At 37.8% G+C, this 14,246-nt stretch overlaps 1 protein-coding gene across 1 annotated transcript in view; it reads left to right on the plus strand.

The window, feature by feature from the left end:
• Positions 1-14,246, plus strand: part of LOC134541728 (potassium channel subfamily K member 1-like) — a 359,236-nt gene that overhangs the window by 329,280 nt on the left and 15,710 nt on the right. The window contains exon 4 of the mRNA XM_063385376.1: positions 10,123-10,521. Within this exon, the coding sequence (XP_063241446.1) occupies positions 10,123-10,521 (399 nt within the window). The remainder of the gene's footprint in view (positions 1-10,122; positions 10,522-14,246) is intronic.

A 14,246-nucleotide genomic window follows, 5' to 3' on the forward strand; every position in this document is an offset into this window, starting at 1 on the left:
TTATCAGTTTAGAAGTGATTGGTAAAAAATTGCGGCAGTTATCGTGTCCACAAATTGTATTTGAGGTCTGTGGACCATGAAACGAAAAACTATATAAAATTTTCCCATAATTCACACCATGGGTTCGGCTACAAAAAGGTAGCATTTACTTGAAATTTACCTAATAACATTCAGTGTAAATCGTGTCAGTAGTAATAAATATGCTGTGAATAAAAATTTCGTGAAAAGTTGCGTATAGAATTAGGATTAAAAGTAATGCGTACTACATAAAATATAAAAATTCATTCTAAAGGTAAAATTGTTTATTCGTCTAGCTCTGCAAATTATGTGTAAACAGTTTTGGGCGAGCATTGTTTAAATCCTATTTTAAATAATAATATTACTCAAAATAAATTATTAAAATTTTACGTTTGTTTCGTTTTCCATGAAATCTTAAAACATCGACAAATGTGCATTTGAAAAAAGAAGGGGAGGAAAGTATTTTCAGTACATAGTTGTAAGTTTGTATTGTAAAAGTAAATACGCAAGAAAGACATTTTAACTGAATCTGTTTGTAAACACCAAACTGAATTTTCCTTATGTGTGGTTGGTCTGAAATTGGCGAAGAAACATGTTAAGCAAAGATGTAACTCGTTGGATCACATATTATAGAACCAAATGTATTGTCATCATTAGTTTTGCATGGATTTATCACAAAATTACATAAATTAAATTTGATATATTTGTTAAGTAACATAACAAGTATGCTGGCAATATTTAAATGTTCTCGTATTGTTTTAAATGGAAAATTACCATGTTAGGTTTAGCCATTGTTTTCATTTAAAATCGTAATTTTTCAGAGTACACCATCGTGCCAGTTATCAATTGTAATATATTGAAATAGTTTGACATAGTCTGTAGTCTTGTTGTAAACGAAATACGTTAAACAAAGTTTCTGGGCATAAAATTTCATAAACTGAATTCAATTTCTGTGTTATAATAAGGACATGATAAAGAAAGATAAAAAAACGCAAAGGTCTCGTTGCGATCTCAGCTTATCATCCTTAATTAAAGTAGTAAAGTAACATACCAAAATTCGGTGTGTAAATAAATGCATTTTTGTTGTCAATTCCATTTGATTTTTTCTAGTGTTTTAGTTGCAGAGCAAATCGAAAACAAAACATCATTATTTCAATAGTCAGTCTGCTAGCAAAAATCTCCCAATTGTAAATATACGTGGTAAAATTATGATATTGTATTAACACAAATAATACAAATAATTTGTAACAAAACGTAAAATTAATGATGTGGTAGTTAAATTGCGTGAATGAGCCTATGGTGAACCTAGCATCCAACCAAAACGTGGTCAGTACACACTTCGAACTTTCTTGTACGAAAATGTGTACCTTTAAATATTTCGAATGCATATTTGGAAGTTGTGTTTGAACCAGTTGGAGTTTATTCGCTCAATATTAATTGTTTAGGCATAAGGGAAAATAATGAAGGCAAAAATGGAAATATAGTTGTTAAGAGGACTACGTCATTATTTTAGCGACATGATGCAAAACAGGCAATATTTTTTCGAAAGGCGATCCGAGATTTTTTGCATTCTGACGTTGCCGGGGATCTCCCGTTTCCCCCGCCCTTCTCATTCCGTCGCTTCTGCATCCTTCAGGGCATGCAGATGACAACGGGCGCCCAGTTACAAGTCTGCCCTCGGGGTATGAGACTCTTGTACCCTACTCATAAAATTTTTATTTATTCATCCACTTAGACATCATTATTTTCAAATTACTTTGTTACTTTTGCTGTTTACATCGTTTCACCTTTAATCGTCCCTGTGGCAAGTTATATCATATATTTGCGAATATAAAATAGGTACTACGTTTAGTTTTTAAAATTACTTTTACGAGATGTAAAGAAGTAGGCCTACACTCGTTCATGGGATAGACTATATACCATTTGAAGCCAAAAGCTTGTAACGGCATGAGTTTAGGTGTGTGTGTGTATGTATATATATGTGTATATATATATATAATTACGAACATTCCGTTGATATTGTAATGCAAAGGTGTAGAACTAACATAAATAAACCAAAGAAATACTACCACTTACGCAGGTTATTAAACAATGAATTCAACTCTAATTTTTATGAGTGCTGTTGATAACGTTCCAACGATCACAATATGTGATAACCTGTGATCACGTTAACAGTGTCTCTTCTCTTACACACATTTATATATTGTCTTCGCCAACCCAACGTCTTTCAGAAATGATATAAACTTTACGTCCATTATAGAAAGCACAGTGCGGCATATTAACGAGGAGTGATAACGGACAAAATCTAATCTGCCATGTTCCTGGCAGCGTAGTGGCTCTAGGTTGTTACTTATTCAACTATATGCCCTCACCACTGACCTACACGGTATACCTTCCCACTCTTTGTACCATGGCTGTTACCCTGATGATGGAGATTACAATTTATGGCGAAAGAGTAGCAAGATTAACAACATTAACACTGCTTTAATCTTTAAGTTGAGTCACTTCAATACATTACGTAAACAGCATTGTAATAATATAACTTTATCATGTCACGAAAATTAAAAAATATAAGAACTAGTGGAACACTAGCTTTTTTGAACTGAAATAAAATTGGTAAATAAGCATTTTAAGAACTTTTGTCTTTAACTTCCGTTACGTAATTCTCCATGATGCTTTCAAATGCTTGTTTCAGAAAAGTTTTAATTTACAATACAGTACTGTGCAGATTTAAATTCAGTCAGACATCTCGGTCTGTTTTAATTTGCACACTACCGTTATCATATTAATGAACGGCCAGACAGAACTATGAAAGCATCCGTTGCAGTCAGTGCTGCAAGTGATTGGTCCAGTAGACTGTGAGTTCTGCATATGTATTTAAATCTAATTTTGTCAACTTATTGAAGGGAGGTGAATTATTTTATTGTGACAGTGAATAAGTGCAATGTTGCAAGTATAAGTTCAAGGCAGGGAAATGGTAAACACTGCATCAAAACACAATCACAATAACACGAAATGGTTAATCGGGACACGACTAAACTTCGAGGCGGGGCTAATAGTACAATATAAACCAACTTAGCAGCTTGGTACGCTGTTGATAATATGTAACATTGATAATATTTACTCAGTCACTGAACTGTTTATTAGTGCTACATTCGTCTAATCACAAACTATTTATTGGTTGCCGCAAAAAAAAAATATCTGTTCCCACGAAATGTATTTTCCTCAATATAATAACGGTAATGCAAAGGGGCCGATTTATAATTATGCTGCTTTTCAAAAATTTTCTGTGGTTATATCATTTCTTGAAAACTCATGCCAGTTTTGCGCATCTGGCGAGACAGCTACAGGAATACGAAATTGTATGATCGATGCTATAGGACTTATTATAACAAAGCGTGGGCGAACCGAGCAGTCAGACTAATACCATGGACAACACAACCACGACAGCACTAACAAACACAGAAGTTTTTCAATGACAGTAGTTACGACGTTTCGGGAACTGACATCTGTTCCCGCCATCAGGCACAAACAAACTGTTTGTGCCTGATGTCATTGAAAAACTTCTGTGTTCGTTAGTGCTGTCGTCGTTGTGTTGTTCACAGAATTTTTTTATTTTCATCGTTGTCTTTATGTGTTTTCTGCGTTGTCCAGTTTTTCTGTCTGCTTGCATCCAATCTGTCTCACTGTATATCCACTGTGTTCGTCTGTGTTTAATACATTTTTTTTAATAAGTTCCTTTCACGGAATTCTTGTGCTCTCTAGTTTTTTTGAGGTTAAATATTTGGTCTGTGATGTTTTCGTTGTATTGTCCATATTTATTTTTATTTTCCTTGCTGGTTCAGACTGTGTTCGAATACATCTGACTCGGTCTTGTTTTTCTTTTAAATTATTTTTTTTCTGTTGTTAATATTTTATTTATTTATTTGGTTTTCGGAGGTTTTTAGATGACTAACAGTTCAAAACATAAATGGCGTTGTCCAAAATAATTAACTAAATCGTGGTTTTTATAGTAGTATTACAACCAGGCACTATAAGACACATCCGCGCTTATTGTATATTGTAATTTTTATGCTATTATAAAACAAACTTTTTTGTTTTGTACATTTTATGCTAATTCTGTTAAATATTTTCGTTTTGGTGCTTACAGTTCATTTGTTCTGGGGTATGTTTAGTTAGCAGTGTATAGATTAATATAGAGAAAAATGTTTTGTGGTTCGAATCTTCATGGAGACGTGGTTTCTTTAAAGTTAACTAGGGTCTATTTTCTTTAAAATTCCATTAACGTATATTTAGTAAATAACCAGATATATAAAAAAGTTTTAATTGTAATTTTTGTAATTTAAATTGTTGTAGTGTTATTTGAAAGCAGTGTACTTCGCCAGTGTTCAGGCCATATGCACTTATTTAAGATGAAAACCAAGATAAAAAAATTTTCCAAATAAATGACAAACTGTCGTTGAAATTAATAGTGTAGTTAGGATGATTATATAAAACAATAGAGACTTCAGTAACACGTGCATTACAACTATGCCATAATAACAACTTCCGTGACATCACGTGTGTGATATTAATTTTACGAAAATACAGCAGTACGCATTCAGAAATGTTAATAAATTTAACTAAAATACAAGTTGTATACTAAAATAGTTGCAGCAAAGTCTTAGCATCGTTAACGAAGTGCCTATTTAGTTACGAGCAGTTTTCTGGGCAAGGGAGTTTAAGTATATACCTACTTATTTATGAAACAGCTATGCAAGTAATGATTAGGCCCGTTTGACCGTGACACGCAAACGTATACGTATCACGAAAAGGGAAACGTAAGACCCTTTAAGTTCGTTCTACATTCACACGTAAGTGTACACATATTCGCATCCGCAAGCGTAAGAGAGATGGAGAAATGGGCAATGCCGAACTCTTGTGCATGCGTTCTTCCATGCAGCTAATAGCAATGCACTATTTTATCACTACGTATACCATGTACATGTCCATTTTATTCTTATTTTTGAATATTAGGGTCCGCGGTGGTCGATGGGTCAGACCCCTCGCCTCCCACCAAAGCGATCTGGGTTAGATCCCAGCGGGGCAGAAGCCCGGAATTTCGCACGTAGGAATCGTTCCGATTTCGTGGTTGGCGGGGTTTCTCGGGGATCTCCCGTTTCCACCGCCCCACTCATTCAAGCGCTTCGCCATTGCAGGGCTTCATTGCTTTCATCCCTTAGGGCACGCAGATGTCTACAGGCGCCCAATAACAAGTCTGCACTCGGAGTACGATACCCTACCCTGAGGTACCTTCCCCATACGATATTTATGTATTTGCTAGTTATTTCCGCTTTATTATTTAAGACGTAATTTTTTCTGTCTGGAATATCAAAAAAGTCTAGTTTGGTGTACACCTCTCTTTCGGGAATACCAGTTTTGAACGGCGAAAAAAGGCTGGGTAATGATAATGGCTCAAGTGAAAAAAAAAATGTCAATAAACAAACAGAAGCATATTTGCGGCACACTTTTAACGAATGGAAATATTTAGTTTTAGAGCTAGATTAAGCGCGAAATTCCAACAAGCAATGCCTTCGGCATGTCGGTTAGTCTACATACATCGTGACTTTAAAACCGATGGATGTAGAAATGATTTTATGAAATCTAGGTAGTTTACCTTGTTTATTATGTGCTAATTCACACAATTTTATGTTTTTATACAGTGTGATATATAAAACTTATTTATTTAAAACCAAAAGTGACATTTCAGTACATTGATAAATTTACCGTGAAATACAGACAAGCTAATTGTTTAAGTTTTATCAAAACGAAGCCGAATGTGTTGTGTATAAATGCATTCCGAGATGTAAAAATTACAGTAAGTGATTAATCATACATTACCGTACGTGTGGTACGATATTTGACATATATATTTTTAAGTGCCCAGACGCGCGAGAGTAACAAGCACCCAATCAGTTACGTGAATATGAGATGCAGTGATATGCAATACAACCAGTCACGAAATCTATTCGCGAAATTCAGTTGTCTCTAATTATAAGCCGTTTGACTAGTTAAATGCATCAAACAGAAGTCATCATGCACAATTCAACGTAAACTAAACATAAAAATCGATGCATGTTTAAAATTTCACGTTTGATCTTGTTTACAATTATGTTGCTGACGTCAGTATTTTTTACGCTTATTGGCGCAAGTTTTGTTATGTTTCTGTGAAATCCGTACTCTGTAGAACGAGCTGACGGAGTACCGTAAATGGTCGTCTTGCGTTTACGAGATGCGTTTCCGTTTGATTACGTTTCCGTGTCATTACATAACGGGCTTTAATGATAACAAGGTTTACTGTCACTGGCCATGAAGGCGTATTGAGAGTAGGGAGGCAGACGTGTGAGATAAACAAAATTGTAAGTGAACAGGGAAAAATAAGGTAACGTTAATAAAAATTAATCATAAATAATTCAATATGATTAATAATTATCTCTTTGAACATAGAAGCTGTTGATGCAAGTTTCTTTCAGCTGGCACAAGGAACTTGAACGACAGCACTGATACCTTTGAATATATATACTGTACAGAAGTCGCCAGCCCAGGTTAAAATTTCTAATACGGTTTTGAGGTAGTTGGTTAATTCACCGCCGCAATCGCCACCATCTCTAGGGCATCGACTTGTGGTGGTCCCTAGCGGACAAGTGTCGAACTCTTCAAACACCCCTTCCCCCTCCCGTTGAACGAACTTGAGCTGCAGTGAATGATGGGTGGGGGGGTGCGGGGAATGACAGCGGGCGACAGTGCTGCGCTCTAACGTGTAAATAACAACTAAGACGATACAGGGCGTTACGGCAGCGCACTGCAGCGGTGAAGTTCCAAAGCTGCTCATCATACGCTTCTGAAAAACGTAGAGTAAATCCTATCCACTCGCGACTTCTATACAGTATATATATTCAAAGCTGATACACTCTGCACTTTCCATGGTTCAGTGGTCAGAAAGAGGCAGGTAACAATACACTGCCCCCTTTCCTGATCTTGAAAAGAGATAAGCGGCTTAGCGCGGCCTCGCCAGACCCCACTAGAAGCAGGTAGTACCTGGTTCAGGGATGTTCCCGCTGCTCAATCCTTAGCAGCACTGTTCAGGGCTCTTCAGCGCGTATTATTTTTAAACGGCTGCGTGTAAAATTCGAAAAACAACGCGAAATTGGACTTTTAACTAACCTTCGATTAGAGTTTCCAGGCAGTGCACAGACATATGTTAGGTATCAAACGATGCAGTATTCTTTCTACTGTATAATAGTTTAACTTACATTTTGATTCGTCGAATACGAACTTATGTGGAAATAGTTTCACAGACGTCTGCACTCGCTACGTGTGAAAAATTGGTAATATTAACTGATCTTCGTTTGGCTTTCCCAGATATAGCTCTGACATATTTTAGCCTTAACAAATATCCATGGTGCTTTGTCTCTATAAGGGCTTCATCCCATCTCTCTACAATATGTTAGTAACGTGTAAGAGGCTATTTCATAAAAGACTGCACTTCTGCATTATGCAGATATATATAATATAATTATTTTATGATAGAATTTATGCACCTATTAACACGAAATTTTATTTTAGTAAACAAGAAGGTTACATGCATATATAGTCAACGCGTCAGACACGAGACTTTTTAAAATTCTGTATAAAACTGCTTTAAATTATTAAAACTTAATGTTTTATATCTCAATTCAAATGTTATGAAAAATTTCGAAACTACGTACAGACAAAAACAGTAGCTAAATAAAACTTTTGACAAAATTTCATTCCAATCTGCAGAAAAAAATTATACTATCGCTCACTCTTAAGACATTTCTAATAAAAAAAAATAAGGTTCATTAAAATCCGTCAAGTAGTTTTCGATTAATGCTCGAACAAACAGAAAACAGACAAATAGACAAGAATTTTAAAAACTATATTTTGGTGTTCTCAATAATGTAAATAGCCATTTCCAGTTTTTTATTTTTCATAATTTCATTCAATGTACAGATGTTTCTCTCGAACAGTTTTATTACTAGTATAGAGTAATCGAGAATTGTAGCCATTTATCACTTTTTAACCAAATGATTTGGTTTTTTCAATTATTTAAATTAATCTGTTTAGACCAAATTGAATATCTAAGCGTTTTACAGTTCAGGATTATATATGCAAAATATCAATGGAGAGAAGCAGGAATACGTAATAGGTAAAGGCAGGAAATTTTCGCGAAAAAAAATCTGAACGCCTACTAGACTGCAACAAGGTATACCCACACCAGCGGTTTCTTCCTTGTGATTGGTGGCCGTCTGCGAAAGAAGTCGTTGCCTTGTTTGCACGAGCCACTAAGGACGAGTTTGCTTCCACATTGAATTAGTGTGATTGGTTGTTGTAAACAATCGACATGCACCTCAAAGTAACTCACCCAATCACGAAACACAGACGATGCTACAGTGTTTTAACTTCCAGCTACTCTCGGGATCTTTTCGCGAAATTTTCATGGTCCTAGTAATAGGGTTAGACGAGTCTTGAACTTACCTTAGTGAGCGATTACGGAGCTGAAATGTATTTAAGAAGGGAAAGCAATGTTTGTTTGATAAGATTCTACGCTTCGCGGTTGACAGTGGGCTCCGAATTATTTGGCGACTGACTCGGTGCTCACGCCTGAGTTATCCTGGGGTAATCAAGTGGTGTCGAGCCCTACACTGGCTGAGGACAGGGGACAGTGATGAGCAAGCGCTCTGAGATCTGCGCGCCACCTTGACACTCTCGCATTAGCATGAGATATTCATTCCTGACCATACAATGACAATAACAGAACGCCACGCATCTAGAAACACGTGTTTATTTCGGTCAAGTAGTAATACATTTCCTCCGAGATCTTCATACTAATAGCTGTCAATGACCATCCCATGATAATCACTGCACGTGATACCTCGCAATATAGCCTAAGTTAAAACGCGAAGAATAAAATGAACGAGGGACGTAAAATTTGGAATATTCCCAATGAGGAAGCTTAAATAACGGAGAAATATTTGTCTCTAATTACAATGATTATTTCACCTTAGTAAACAGTTACTTTAAAATAAAGTGGATGGCCTATTTTCTGGATGTTCTCGTCGTGTGGTGGTAAGGTCGAATGACCATGTAATACATGAGCGAAAATAGATCTAATCACTGGCCTCACAAAAATACACCACTTGCTAGGTAAGCCATAGAGGCCATGGTGAAAGTGAACCTCCTCAGAGAGGGGCTTTTTGATTCCGGACCGGGCCTCATTGCTCCCTCCCCCTCCCCCCCCCCCCCCCCCCCAATCCTCGATCTACGCCCATAGCTCATGGTATTACTAAACGAAAGAAATTGGAAATCCTATACATTTACCCAATTTTAAATCCATGTATATATTTAATTATTATATTCCCCTCTTCTGGAATTGTAATCACAATAACTTTTGTTAAAGAAAGGCCTCGCCAGAGTGGAATTATTTTAGTTATAGGAAACTCCTAGTGGTCCGACTTCGTCTTTATATTACACGGATTGTTTCAAAGCACCAAAAAATTATCCTTTTTAAAATTACTCTGACATTCACGATTTCTATCACCATTCAAGGCAGCCTTCAGGCATGTGTAATTTTTGATACTTATTAGTTGCTACTTCACAGAACTTTTGAAAATTTGATAGCATGTCTTATTTTATTCATGAATTTTTTTCATGTTATTTAATTTTATTGTATGCTTAAACAATAATAAATTGATTATGTGGGAGTGATAAGTTACACCACTGAGTTAGCAGTTTCACTGAAGATTCCCCTATCCCAAGAATTGTAAAATCTACAATGAAGTCAACTCCATCAATTGTAAGTGAGGGATGAGCTAATGAGATGGAGTAATGACATAGTACATAAGTAGGAAAGGTATGTGAGTACTTTGAGAAAAATCACAGGCTTACGGCTCCAAAGTGTGACCCCACAGGTTATCGTTGCCGGTGGGAAACCTTGGATGGACGCAAGTGATCTGATCACTCGCCCAACTTGATCCTCGTGTTCACAGGCCTTGCCGGAGTTGAGATCAGATACTAGAGAGGGCTGGCTGTGTTTGTCGACAGGCTACGGACATGTGACGCCGCTGTCGAAGGGTGGCAAGATCTTCTGCATGGTGTACGGCGTGCTGGGCATCCCGCTGACCCTGGTGTTGCTGACAGCGCTGACTGAGCGGCTGATGGTGCCCACCACGGCGCTGCTGCGGTGCCTCAACTCCCGCCTGGGGCACCTCTACCAGCCCTTCAACATCCGCCTGCTACACCTGGCACTCATGGCGGCCTTCTTACTTGGGACCTTCATGCTCGCGCCAGCCGCCGTATTCTCGGCGCTCGAGCCCGGCTGGGACTTACTCGACTCCTTTTACTACTGCTTCATCTCTCTCACCACCATCGGCCTGGGCGATTACATCCCAGGCGACTCCTACAACCAGCCGTACCGCCCTGTCTACAAGGTCGCCACCACAGGTACCGTCCATACACCTTTATCGCAGTACTTTGACTCATTTTACTACTGCTTCATCTCTCTTACCATCATCAGCCTGAGCATCTTAATCCCTGGTGACTTCATCAACCAGCTGTCTACATGGTCACCACTACAGGTACCGTCCATATTCTTATAACAGTACTTCCTCGACTCCTACTGTTTCTAATCTCTCACCAACATCGTCCTGGGCGTCTACATCCCAGGAGTCTCCTTCAACCAGCTGTACTGCCCTATCTACAAGGTCGGCACTATGAGTACCATCCATACACTATGTGAGATTCAATAAACCAAACCAAACAAGTTAACAACAATTATTTCATTTATATTGAAAGGTGTGAAATGTGTTTGCAAGCTAAAGTTTATCATTTCATCTGAAATTTATTAAATTCAAAAATCATATTGGTAACGATCATGGTGGTCGCTGAAAACTGTAGTGTGTCTTAACAAAGACATTTACACTTAACCTACAATGCGTATAAAACTGTATGAACCTTTTAAACGTTTTATATAGGTACTCAGCTTTTTATACCAAATAGTTGTATAGGCATTCTTAATAATCTCATCGTGTCAGGTAAATATGAATAGCATAAAATAACTATCTCGGACACTTTACTCCCACTAACTCTAATTCTTATAACAATAGATTATTAAAAAATGTTCAAACTATCAATCTGAATTGTTTCTCTGGCCATTCAATTCATCGCAATAGTTCATGTCATTTTCCTAATACGCTTGCCCATATAACTGCTCCACGCACATTCAGTAACTTAATTCACGAGTCATTGATTAGGTACAGTTACGTGTTATCGTCAACTCAGGAATTCCCGTCCACAAACTCAGAAATTTCTCAGGCAAGAAGGCAGAACTCACTGCTCATGAACGGTTTCTCTTTCTTCACACTGACGTATAGAATTCATTAGCAGCCAAAAACGAGAATTTACTGTATGAATGACGTAATAATACGTTAAACTGCAGTTTTAACTTAAAATTGTTTATAGCAAAAATCCTGTACCAGTATATTTCTTGCTGCCCAATTTAAAAACACAAGTCTGCGACACTATAATTCGTCTTCCGAAATTGGAAATTATCGTCCTCAGCGGCTTACAGCTATTTATGCGTCGCCAACATTACTTTGTTCGGCGATGCTGTGGTGCAGTGGCGTGCGTCAAAACTCATGTTAGTAGTTTCACGCCGACCTCACAGCCAGCTCGGCCCAGCGCACTCGTTGCCGACCAAAACCACAAGTCCCCTCTTCGGCCGGTCTCGTGCCACACCGCCGACCGCCGTTCATTTGTTTCAGCTTCGTTAGCACATGATGCATGCAACCCTCTCCCTGCATGGCTAATCCCAGCATGACTAGGTGTATAGGCTTCGGCCTGAGACGCACCTAGTTCCCTCCCTAACCCGGACCCCTCCAAAATACACTTAGTTTTAGTTAGGTTAGGAAAAAAAAAATCTAAATATGTTTCAGCTTCGTTGTTCGACTACACTCGGAAGTAGTTCCGAGAACAACCGAAGGAAGATATTGGACAGCGTGCGTGGCAAGCGCAAATAAATACCAGGAAATTAACATGGGAAACTAGAAAATAAATTAACTTGTCTATTAAAATTAACATAATTAAAATTAAGTTAATCTAATAACAATAACATTATTAAAACAAAATAATGAAGCTATTTTAACTCGGGATGCCAACCTATGGAAAAAGTTATTAGGTAACCTTGATTTAATGTTCACCCAGGGATCACCATTGGCTAGCCCCTCCAACAGAACTTATAAGGCCACTCCGGAACATTTAGGCAACAATCCCTGCACCAATTCAACATCAGGTGTGAACAAGAAGCGACGCTTTAACTTATCCACTGCTATGATAAACTTCAAAACATCCTTAGGATCATAATTAACTAATCGCGGCACGTTGTGGATAGAGGAAAGCACCAGGGGAATCTTAATCTCATACCCAGACGCACTATAATTTCCAAAACCCTTATCCTCCTCTTCTCCTCTCCTACCACCTTTTATGAATGCAACAAATTGCTTGCGAAGTAAGTCTGTCATTGGATTCTTCAACCTCCATTCCAGCAGCTGTCCAAGTTAATCTTCAGTTCTGCCCTACTAAGGTGCTATATCCAGGCAGTGGGCATTGTCCCATGTGAGCAATGCTACAGCAATGCAAAAAAAGAAACACAACTAATGAAATCACAATGCTAAGACTAGTCCTTAGCAGAGTGGTGCAGCCTGTCAGTACCCTTGTTTAAACCAACTCCTTCGTACCAAAGGGATATACTGAGGGCAGTAACATTAATAAAATAATGAACTAGAATTATGAGAGTTCATTCAAATTTTAATGCATCAAGACAAAAACTCTTCAAGAACATGGATAAATTTCAATAGGTAACTCAACCAAATACAATGAATTAATAATAAAATCCTAAAAATTTAAAAAAAAAAAAAACAGATTCAGCAGAAGCTCGAAAATCCTCTTTCATTTTGGGGACACTGTTAGGGCAATGCTGACAGACTGACAAGATGCATCACTCTTATCACTTAATCTTACCAGCACATCATTGACTCACGTGGTACTGCAGAATTTTATTAAAGCAAACACAATTTATACTTTTAGCTCAGTTGTTCATTATATCTCGTGGAGGTTAGAACAAAAAAAAATCGGTACAGGACTCGATAAACTTGCTGATAAACAACAACAAAATTGATGAAAGACTCGATAAACTCGCTGATGAACAATCTTAATTTTGAGCCATACATTCTCGACTATAGATTATGTGGTCCAGGAACGAAATACGTGAAATGACTAGCTCGCAGTGATTAGAGCATTAATTCTCTCGACGCAGGGTTGATTAAAAATGGCTACAGGTTCGAGTATACAAGGATAAGTTTTGGAGTCCTATTCACAGTGAAACCTTTCTCTAAGAGGCCTTTCGGCTTGAAGATCCACACTATGTCGCCGTAGTTAGCTTTATGCTTTCGCAGATCTTTCTTCTTTGTGTTAGAAAACACAGAAACTTTTACATATTTGAGCTTCATTTTCATGATAAATAGAACCATAATTTTGGAAAGATATCCAGCGACTGGTACGTTCTGTTAGCTGTAAACTGATGCCACATCTTGGTGCGTAAAGTTCTGTTAAACCCCTCGATTACAGAGGCTTTGACATAACTAAATGTTTGATGCCAAACATCTCTAACAAAACCTTGAAGGTTGTATTGTAGAATTATTTTCTGAGATACATTTGCAGGTGCGATGGTACATGTACATCGCGCAAAATGTCTGTCATGGCCTTGGTTCATTCGCCTTCTTCGAATTCACAGGTCTGGCCCAAGCGAGCTTGCAATACACGTCAATGACCGTTAACATGTACTTGAAACCCTTGTTCATTGGGGAATATGATACCATCTTAACGTCGTACCTCCTATGATAGTAAAGCCCGGTCTCCACCCCGCCAGTACCAGTCCCCGCTGGCAGAACATACCCTTGCATCATGTCCGCACGAGTCAAGTTAGTGATTGTTTCCGCAACTAAGTAAGTGCTCCATGCCATGTGTTAGGCACCTGTATGAGTACCAGTGTATTTAATTTCCGTAAGAATTTATGTAAAGGTATATTCACAAAATAAAGTGCATCGTGAAGTATGCGTGCCACCCCTTAAGAACACCTTAATATATTTTGTGGCCCCAGGCTAGATTTAATA

The sequence above is a fragment of the Bacillus rossius genome, assembly GCF_032445375.1.
Source record: "Bacillus rossius redtenbacheri isolate Brsri chromosome 4 unlocalized genomic scaffold, Brsri_v3 Brsri_v3_scf4_1, whole genome shotgun sequence".
Classification (NCBI taxonomy): Eukaryota; Metazoa; Arthropoda; class Insecta; order Phasmatodea; family Bacillidae; genus Bacillus; species Bacillus rossius.